Source organism: Paramormyrops kingsleyae, chromosome 9 (genome assembly GCF_048594095.1).
Source record: "Paramormyrops kingsleyae isolate MSU_618 chromosome 9, PKINGS_0.4, whole genome shotgun sequence".
NCBI lineage: Eukaryota > Metazoa > Chordata > Actinopteri > Osteoglossiformes > Mormyridae > Paramormyrops > Paramormyrops kingsleyae.
In genome coordinates this window covers 1,286,960-1,297,877 of record NC_132805.1, presented here as the reverse complement: position 1 = coordinate 1,297,877, position 10,918 = coordinate 1,286,960, and the positions used below count along the sequence as shown (strand labels likewise).

Sequence of the window (10,918 nt, the reverse complement as noted above, 5' to 3'; positions counted from 1 at the left end):
TCACTTGGTTGGCTGTTACGAAGGGGTTTCTCTTCACCATGGAAATGATTCTGTGATCATCCACCACTGTTGTCGTCCGTGGACGTCCAGGACATTTTGCGTTGCTGAGTTCACCAATGCTTTCTTTCTTTCTCAGGATGTACCAAACTGTGGACTTTGCCACTCCTATTGTTGTGGCAATTTCTCAAATTGTTTTTTTCTGTTTTCGCAGCCTCAGGATGGCCTGTTTCACCTGCATACTGAGTTCCTTTGACCAGATGTTGTATGTTCACACCTCAATCTTCAAAATGCAAACAAGACACCTCAGATCAACTCCAGGCCTTTTATCTGCTTAATTGATAATGAAAGGACAAAGGAATTGCCCACACCTGTCCATGAAATAGCTTTTAAGTGAATTGTCCAGTTACTTTTGGCCCCTTTAAAAAGAGGGTGGCACGTGTTAATGAGCTGAAACTCCTAAACCCTTCATCCAATTTGAATGTGGATCTGAGTCTACACTTTATGTCAATGCCCATTGTATAACTTCAATTGGAATATATTTCAGTAAACAGGTAAAATAGTAAAACTTGTGTCAGTGTCCAAATATTTATGGTCCCGACTGTAAATCTATTATGTATTTATGTTTTGCTGGATTAAATGACATTCTTGTGTTGTATGATTGCATTGAATTGCTTTGAATAGAAATGAATTACTATTCTTCTTACCGTCATTCCAATTCAGCATCTTATAAGGTGTGACCAAGCCAGTTCAAAATCCAGCTGATGAATGGAATGTGGCACAATTCATATATTCTGAACAACCCTGCTAGGCTACATAATAAACTAACCATAAACTAAACTTGAGACGTGTTCAGTCACACGATCTTTTGAACTGGGAAGGTGAATCACCCCTCACAACCAGCAATGGCAGAGAATTGTACAAGTCACCAGAAGACAGCGTTTGAAACTGAAAGTTCCTTTTGTGGCTGGTCATGACTCCCTTGGACCATCTCAGTAATGAACAATTCACTGAGAAACACAGGCTGACCTGGGGGGAAATAATGAGCCTCCTTGGATAAACTGAAATGAACACAGCAGAGTTTTGCCCTCAGTGCACCGTGCAGCTTCTGACTGCTCTCCGCTTCTCCGCCACTGGTGGATTCCTGCAGACCTACAGATGCACATGGCCTCAGCAAATCTGTGCATTGATCACATTTCTGTTGCACCGTGCGCACAACTACATGTAATGTCCAGCAGGAGGGGATGCCTTACATGACACTAAAATTGGAGACATACTTGGCATTGTAGGTGCAGTGGATGGAGCCCTCAGCCCTATTCACATTTGCAGTCCCTTGAATCCCACCTGCGCCTGTCGAAAAGGATTCTTGGCACTAGACCTAAATGTCCAGGTGACATGCAACCATCAAAGACATTTTACAGACATTGTCACCAAGTGGCCTGAGTACACAGGATGCTTATGTCTGGTCCAGCCTTGTAGTGAGTCTGATGGCAAAAGACGGTGTTTGCTGGTGACTGGTCATTGGGAGACGGCAGGGATACAGAATTCCCAAACCGTGACTGAGGAAAGGTATAAGCTCAAGGTACAGAAACTGACTCTGAGGAACATTTCAGTACCATTGATGATACATTAATGCTGTTTGTACCTTTGGGAGTCCATTTCTGTACCTTAAAAGGTACAGTTACAAGGGTTTTTACATTTGCACGTGTATGGAAGCCCATTTCTGCCAGCTGGAGTAGAACAAAAAACCCTTTTATCTCAGAGTTCTGACTTATAAGTCGAACTTTTGACTTAATATCTCCAAATTCTGACTTAAGTCAAATTTCTGACTTTTTATTTCAGAATTACAACTTACTACATCGTAATTATGATTACCCCCCCTCACAATTCTTACTTTATTTCTTGTAATTCCAAGTTCTTTTCTATCAACCAGAAAGTAGCCAAAGCCATCACTTCTGCTCCAGCTTCCATCGTTCAATGTCCTGCCAGCACAGTAGCAGACGGGAGTGAAGGCTACAATTGCTGTGTCTGCTCTGTCTAAGCGTTTTAATATTTTCAGTTTTACGTCTGAATGGTAATCTACATCGAAAATTGCAATGATAAGTTTCCTGTAAACGTTAACCAGGTATGAAACGAAAGGGAGCAATAAAACATCTTTCGCCTAATCAGGTGTGGTTCAGGCATGTCCAACGTTCATGCTTTTTGCATTAGATTTACAACAGCCTGTAGCAGCCAGTAATGTAATACCTACCGTTAATGTAATGACATATTCATAATAGGTCTTCAGTTCACAATGAAATAAAGTAACAATTAACTTAACAATACAGTACTAACCTTTCTCAATCAAAAAAGTAACACACAATTATTGACTTTTATTAAACATAATAACGGAAAAATGATTACAGTACGTTATTGGCAGTAATTATTACATTAACGGTAGTTATATTATTGGCCGCTACAGATCCTATCAATCGTGACATTGCTCAAAATGTAGGTTCAAATTACAGTCAGTAAAATATCAAACATGTATTTTAGTTAATTGTGCCTTTAAGGCTACTAGAAGTCATAGGGAAACACTGGCATCACAAGAATAACCGAATAACCCAAACCAAGGCAATGAAGGCAGTACTAGCTTAACCCTGTTTTACTGCTTTCAAAATGTAGCGAGCTAACATGAAATCCAATCTACTTGCCAGTAGATTACACTATGTGAATCATGCTTGTTTGGGATATGTTCGCAAACAGCATCCTGCAGAGGAGGTGACGCTGCCAGAACGGGCAAAAAAATTCCTTGGGGGGGGGGAGCCAACGAAGTACTACTTAAGGTTCGTTCGTTGATTGTACAATAACAAAGGATTATTGGAAACGCACGCAAACCTCACTCGTACTTTACTTACGTAGTTCGTTCTCGTTCGGTATTCGCTAAGATCGATCGCTTTCGATGTTTAGAGCCCTCCCAATAGTTTAATGGGTAACTTTGTAACTTTGAAAGATAATTTGAATGGTTGCTGGTACCATTTAAATTGTAATTTAAATAATCATCTAGATAGCGATTTAAGTGATTGCTTAAATAATGAATCAAATGACAAATGTATCAATAGTAATTTAAATGCCACATTAAAAATAATTAAAATAAAATTTTAAATGACATATTAATTTATTTGTGGGCCAGATGCCGGTCCATTACATGGCACGTACCTTCACAGACTACAGGCGCTTATTTACGTCGGTTAGTGTAACTGCGGGTGGAAAACGAGGAAATGCAAACTCCACACACACAGCGAAGATGGGATTTGAAATATCGGTTCATCTGGGAAAGTAACATAAATCCACTATATTAAATATTATTATGGGACGTATGATTCTGAATTATTAGTTATTTTCTTTATATATTCAAAAGTCATACGGTAAATAATATGGCATTATACTTGCTTATTCACCTAATCCTGGGTAAATGAATATAAAAATAAAAGCTCGGGACATAGCAATTTATCAAATGTAATTGCACAAATGTATTAACCATAAAGCGAATCAAAATTATAGATGACCAAGATTAACTGTGATGCAAGAGCAGCTTCGGATTAAGGTGCTTAACTTCACATACCTCGGCCCGTTCACACCTCATATCTGAATATTAATTAGTATAGCGTGGCCTTCATATGTATGTGAAGGGACAGCTGTGATTCCAGTAGCAAAAGACCCACGACAATACAGTAAGAATGTGATGTCAGAGGACAGCAGTATATATATAACTGCCGCGGTTTCCCAACGTTATTGTCAAACATTAGAAAAGACGCTTCGTAATGTGATATTTCGCTGCCTTCAACACCGATCATCTGTCGGCGTTTTGTGTAAGTTTTCATACTTTTCTACTTGTTTTATCAAATCAAATCAAATCAAATAGCCTTTTATTGTCAATTCACTATATGTCCATAACATACAAGGGAATCAAAATCTGTTTCTCTCTCTTCTTTGTAGTACGATATAAAGTATAAAAGTATAAACATATAAGATAAAGATAAATACCAATAGAACTAAGAATAATAAACCTTTAAAATATGCAATAGTCAGTGGAGCAAAAACAGCAAAAGACAGTAACAGTGATGTAAAGTGAGGAGATGCATGTTAGAGCAGCTTTTGAAATAAAAGACAGTCAGCAGCAGATGTAACATTGAGTCTTTATATGGTAGCAGCTACAGTAGGGCACTTGGTGGGTAGTGACTCTCTTGTTACGGCTCAGGGGCAGGGGGCAAGGTGGGGTGGTAGTGGACAGAGTTCAGCATCCTGACAGCTTGGTGGACGAAGCTGTAGGACAGTCTTGTGGAGCCCGGAGGCTCCAGTACCTTTTCCCTGAGGGGAGGGGGCTGCAGGGGGAGTGTAAGGGGTGAGAGGAGTCGTCAGCAATGCTGATGGCTCTGTGGTTGAGGCGGGTGTGGAATATGTCCTTGGGGGAGGGCAGTGGGGCACCGATGACCTTGCTGGCTGCATCCACTATGCTTTCCAGGGATTTCCTACAGGGAGCAGTGCAGCCTCCATACCACAGAGATGCAGCTGGTGAGGATGCTCTCGATTGAGCCCCGGTAGAATGAGCACATGATAGGGGGTGGGACTCGTGCTCTCCTCAGTTTGCATAGGGAATCAACCACAATCTCTTTGGTCTTGCCCACATTCAGGAAGAGATTGTTGTCTTTGCACCACTGGACTAGTTGGCTCCCCTCCTTCCTGTAGTTGGCTCCCCTCCTTCCTGTAGTTGGCTCCCCTCCTTCCTGTAGTTGGCTCCCCTCCTTCCTGTAGTTGGCCTCCCTCCTTCCTGTAGTTGGCTCCCCTCCTTCCTGTAGTTGGCTCCCCTCCTTCCTGTAGTTGGCTCCCCTCCTTCCTGTAGTTGGCTCCCCTCCTTCCTGTAGTTGGCCACCCTCCTTCCTGTAGTTGGCTCCCCTCCTTCCTGTAGTTGGCCACCCTCCTTCCTGTAGCTGGCTCCCCTCCTTCCTGTAGTTGCCTTCGTCATTGTTGGTGATGAGGGCGACCACGGTTGTATCACCCGCAAACTTGAGAATGTGGTTGGAGCTGTAGGTTGGTGCACAATCGTGGGTCAGCAGGGTAAAGAGCAACGGGCTGAGCAGACACCCTTGTGGGCCCCTGTGCTCAGCGAGATGGTCTTAGAGATGTTATTGCTGACCCGCACATTTTGTGGCCTCCCTGTAAGAAAGTCCAGCACCCAGTTACAGAGAGAGTTTCTGTATTAGCTGCTGGGGAATGATTGTACTGAACATAAGAACATAAGAACATAAGAACTATACAAACGAGAGGAGGCCATTCGGCCCATCGAGCTCGCTTGGGGAGAACTTAACTAATAGCTCAGAGTTGTTAAAATCTTATCTAGCTCTGATTTAAAGGAACCCAAGGATTCAGCTTGCACTACGTTATCAGGAAGACTATTCCATACTCTGACTACACGCTGTGTAAAGAAGTGCTTCCTTAAATCCAGTTTGAAATGTTCTCCCGCTAATTTCCACCTATGGCCACGAGTTCTTGTATTTGAACTAATGCTGAAGTAACTATTCGGTTGAACAGCATCCAAACCTGTTAGAATCTTATAGACCTGGATCATGTCCCCCCTCAGTCTCCTTTGCTTGAGGCTGAACAGATTTAGCTCAAATAACCTTTCCTCGTATGACATTCCTCTAAGACCAGGAATCATTCTTGTGGCCCTACGCTGCACCTTTTCTAAGGCCGCTATGTCCTTTTTAAGATATGGTGACCAAACCTGTACACAATATTCTAGGTGAGGTCTCACCAAGGAATTGTATAATCTTAGCATTACCTCCCTTGACTTAAACTCCACACACCTGGAGATGTACCCCAACATCCTATTGGCCTTTTTTATTGCTTCCCCACACTGGCGAGAATGAGACATGGAAGCATCAACATACACACCAAGGTCTTTCTCATAATCAGCTACCTTTATTTCAGTAGGTCCCATAAAATACCTGTACTTTATATTTCTGCTCCCTACATGGAGTACCTTACATTTGTCTATGTTAAATTTCATCTGCCAGGTGTCAGCCCAGTCACTAATTAAATTAAGATCCCGCTGTAGCTGCTGAGCCGCTAGTTCAGTATCTGCTACACCACCCACCTTGGTGTCATCTGCAAATTTCACCAGTTTACTGTATATATTGGTGTCTATATCATTTATGTAAATTAGGAACAAAAGTGGTCCTAAAATTGAACCCTGCGGTACCCCACTATGAACGCAGGCCCACTGTGACATCGAGCCTCTTATAACTACTCGCTGCTTCCTATCCGTTAACCAGTTATCAATCCAAGTCGCTACAGTTCCTAAAATACCTGTCGCTTTGAGTTTAAGTGAGAGCCTCTTGTGGGGAACAACATCAAAAGCCTTTTGGAAATCTAAATAGATGACATCATAGGCCTTCTTATCATCAACTTCCTGAGTAGCTTCCTCAAATATGCACCATATGTAACAATCCGCTATGAATTATTACCATAAATAAACGGGAACGATTCAACAGTAAACAGTGATAGCTTTTACCAAAGAGACCAAAGAGAAAACATCAATAAACAAACGGGTAACAGTTTTCCAACAGATATATTGCTCCCCAAACCCAAATACTCCACTTTTCACCAGCACACAATGACTGTCTCTCGGACCCAAAGTCTCATACGAGCGCGCACACGCATGCAGTATCCAGTATCCGTGCGCGTTCTCGATGCGCTTTCACAGCATAACCCGTGATCTTCACAAACGCAGCGAAGCAGCGAAAAGAAAAAAAACAAATCAAATCCAGAAAAAAAACTCCGTGACAAAAAATACAAGAAAAAAACTCACAAAACCAGTCCAGATAAACCGTATACAAGTATGTCCTGTGTTCTGCAAAAAATCAAAAAAAAAAAAAGAAAAGAAAGCGAACCCTTTCAAAAGAATGGAAAAAGTCCCACAAAAATGAAAATAAACAAAAACCGTCTCACCGGCTTAACACGGCTCTGGATGGTTGCGTCCTGTGGCTCCGGTAAGTTCGTGCACTTTCATGTTCTTTGCAAAGATAGGAGTTTCTTTAACAGGTCCCCCATAGACTCCCTGTTTTACCCCTCTTTTTAGCGGTCTTCTTCCCTCTTTTTATCCCATTCAAAACCGGGGACGTCATTCTGACCATTCAATCAGCTGACTCTGATGGGGTTTGACAGCTGCTCTGTCAGCTGATCGCTACACCCCCCCCCAAGGATAACAGAAAAAGGAACCAGTATTAAGGTTTTAGGGCCATTACTTTACCATTAAAATGGGTAAACATATTTAGGATAACCCGGTGAATTACTACGTTAATTTTTCATCTTGCCATATATACCCCAAGGGAATCCTGCAACTTATGTGGTGGTATCACATAGACCCTCCCCCCAGCCAGAGGCTTCTACAGTTAGATACCAAAATATTTTTTAATATTTACCACATTTACTGTATCCTGTTTGTCAGGTGGGTTACTCCATTTGACCTTATAATTTATTGGCCCTAATTTTTTAATAATTGTTGCTGGCCCTTCCCACCTAGGCGCTAGCTTGGCAGAGAACTTTTCAGTGGCTTTGGAGATAGGATGTGTCCTGACCCAGACTACGTCTCCCGGCCTAAAGTGCGCATCTTTACGGCGGGTATTATAATACCTAGCTTGTCTGGCCTGGTGTATTCCTACTCTCCTTCTAACCTCCTCCGCCATCTTCTGCTGTCTTTCCACCACATTGTAGGCTGCTGGTTGACCAGGGGATGGTGGTTTCTGAATAAGCCTCTCCAGAGGGCCCTTCAGATTCCTACCAAGAGCAAGCTCTGCAGGCGTCCTTCCGGTGGTCTCCTGTTGAGCTGTATTCACAGCAAAGCGGAACTCCGGAAGCCACTGGTCCCAGGTGTTGTGATGCTGTCCTACAAAGGATGCAATCATAGTTTTCACAGTCCGATTAATCCGTTCTGTAAGATTTGTTTGTGGGTGATAGCTGGTGGTGAGCTTTTGAACTACCCCCCATGTCTTGCAGAGTCCATTCAGGAGAGTAGAAGTAAACTGAGATCCTCTGTCTGACACCAGATACTGTGGCACCCCCCAACGGGTGAAGATCTCTTCACGGAGGATCCGGACAAGACGAGGGGTGGTTCCATCCCTTAAGGGAAATAATTCAACCCACTTGGTGAAGTAGTCCACTACCACCATTAGATAGGAATTTCTTTTTTTGCTTCTGGGGAAGGGACCCATAAGGTCTACCCCCAGCATCTCCCCTGGAGCTTCTACCATCGTGGACTGCAGAAAACCAGATGGCTTGGTGTTATCAGCCTTATACTTTTGACATGTCAGACAGGCCTTGGTATGCTCCCACACATCTTTCCGGACGCTTGGCCACCAGGCTACCTCCAGAACCCGCAACAGGGTCTTCAGTCGTCCTAGATGTCCCCCTAAAGGATTATCGTGGAAGTACCTTAAGAACTCTGGAACCAGAGTCTGAGGAACAACCAATTGGTACTTTTCCCCTTGGTCTGCGAGAGGGACCCGACGATACCACACTCCTTGGTGGACAACAAAGCTGATGCGGTTAGAATGAGGAGGTGATTGCAAGATATCCTGCCTCAGCTTACCCATTTTATGGTCATCCTCCTGAGCCTTGGCAATTTCTGCCATGGTGACAGGCAGGTCTGAATGACTTTTGTAGGAGACCACGAGGCATGGAGATGGTTGAATGCAAAGAGGCTCAAATGACCTGGACAGGGCGTCTGGGGCAGCATTAAGGCAACCCTTACGATAATGGACCTTGAAGGAGAACTGCTGCAGCCTGAGAATCCACCTAGTGAGACGCGAGGAGGTCTTTGGACAGTTGAAGGCCCAGGACAGCGCAGCATGGTCAGTGAAAACCGTAAATTCCACGCCTTCAAGATAGTGCCTCCACTTCTCCACAGCCCAGACCACTGCCAGACACTCTTTTTCGGAGGTTGAGTAATTCCGCTCAGGACCTCGGAGCCCCCTGGAGGCATAAGCTATCACCAGCTCACCTTCGGATGTGTCCTGAGAGAGGATGGCCCCAAGACCCACTTCGCTAGCATCTGTGTATATTTGAAATGGCAAAGTTAGATTGGGCTGAGCAAGTATTGGCGGACTCTTCAGAACCTCCTTTAAGGCATCCATACTGGCCTGACACTCGTTAGTCCAATTCCACACCACTCCCTTCCTCTTCAAATGGTTCAGAGGAGCGGCCAGGTCGGCAAATCGTGGAATGAACTTGTGGTACCAGCCCGCAAGTCCAATGAAGCGTTGTAAGGCCTTGACGTCTTGTGGCACAGGGAAATCCGTCACAGCCTGGGTCTTCACAGGATCCACCTCCACGCCTCTACCTGAAACAATGTGGCCTAGAAATTTCAGCTCCCGCTTGAAGAAATGACACTTCTTCATGTTCAGGCTGAGGTTGGCTGCCTTCAGTTTCTGAAACACAACTGCTAGATCAGAGAGATGTTGGTCACGTGAATGAGAATAGACGATTATGTCATCGATGTAGACGAAACATATAGGAGAGGTAGATCCTGTTTAACAAATCTGTTGGAGTTTTTTGAGGAAGCTGAACTGAAATCTAAGAACAGCATTCGCACGTACTGTAGGAGTTCTTTCAGTCCAGGTGGGTGAGGGCTGGATGGAGAGCAATGGAAATGGAGTCTTCTGTGGACCTGTTTGTCCTGTATGCAAACTGAAACGGGTCATGGGAGGGGGGAAGGATGGACTTAATGTTCTGCATGACCAGCCGCTCAAAGCACTTCATGATGGTGGAAGTGAGTGCTATGGGTGATAGTCATTATAACTGGATGGGAGGGGCTTCTTAGGGACAGGAATTATAGTTGTGACTTTAAAGCATGTGGGAACAACAGCTTGGTCCAGGGAGATGTTAAAGGTATCAGCAAGGACATCCGTGAACTGCTCAGCACAGTCCTTCAGAGCACGACCATGTTGTCTGGTCCGACTGCTTTACATGGGTTGATCCTAGAATTCGGATTATTTTAGTTTTACAGTAATGATTGTTTCACTACATGCCATACGACTGTCATTACACTCGCCATATGTATAATGTCAGTATGTCAAGGATTTTCAGTACCTAAATTTCAAAATAAAAACCTACTGTAGCGGATTTGCTACGGATTTATTTTGTCGGTTTTAGTGACCGGTACGGAGTTAGTTTGAATCGCAGAAAAGCGCCTCTAGATACTATATCACCAGGAATATTTCTTTTCTGACGATTTTTATCCAAAGCAGCGTAGAGAGGTAAGGGTTGCCGTTTATGTGCGCCCCCCAAGAACAAATATGTTTCCTCTGTCAGTCGATTTCAGGAGTTTAATTACAAGGATAAAAAAGCAGCATAACGGAGGAAGAAGCTCTACCAGACACAATGCCCGGTGAAGGTATTTTTTTAATTTACATAATACACAATGATCTAAAAATGTTAAATGTATCTAATATTCTAACGGGTTGACAGGATCATTTATTTTGAAGTTGTCGGGATCTGTGATTGAAAAGGTATGTGATTATTGAAAAACATTTCGATTCCTTAGTTTCTAAGGACGAGGTGTACGCGAATTCCTATATCAACGACGCCTTCCTGGAAGACGAGAATCCCAGAGAGGATGAGAAGGACCCCCCACCTCCGGAGGAGCCGACTCAGGCGTCAAATAAAAAAGGATTGTTTAGGTAAACGGAGACGGCCAGTTTTCACGGAAAAAAGCAATTCCTGACAATCTCCGTTTGCTTTGTTTGAATAGAAAAGGAAATGCTCTGACCAAAATGATTTCATTTATGAAAAGAGAAATTTGAGGACAAGTCAGAATAAAACTGTCAATTATTCACACTGTAGGTTTAATTTTAGGTAAAATCAGGGCTATCGTGTGAATAAT

The 10,918-nt window shown here is 43.4% G+C and overlaps 1 protein-coding gene across 1 annotated transcript in view; it reads left to right on the top strand.

Moving 5' to 3' along the window:
• The first annotated feature begins 3,802 nt into the window (after positions 1 to 3,802).
• LOC111839010 (ATP-dependent translocase ABCB1-like) overlaps positions 3,803 to 10,918 on the top strand; it is a 29,127-nt gene continuing 22,011 nt past the window's right edge. Inside the window, exons 1-3 of the mRNA XM_072715882.1 lie at positions 3,803 to 3,848; positions 10,348 to 10,429; positions 10,580 to 10,715. Of these exons, the coding sequence (XP_072571983.1) occupies positions 10,417 to 10,429; positions 10,580 to 10,715 (149 nt within the window). The 5' untranslated portion in view covers positions 3,803 to 3,848; positions 10,348 to 10,416. The remainder of the gene's footprint in view (positions 3,849 to 10,347; positions 10,430 to 10,579; positions 10,716 to 10,918) is intronic.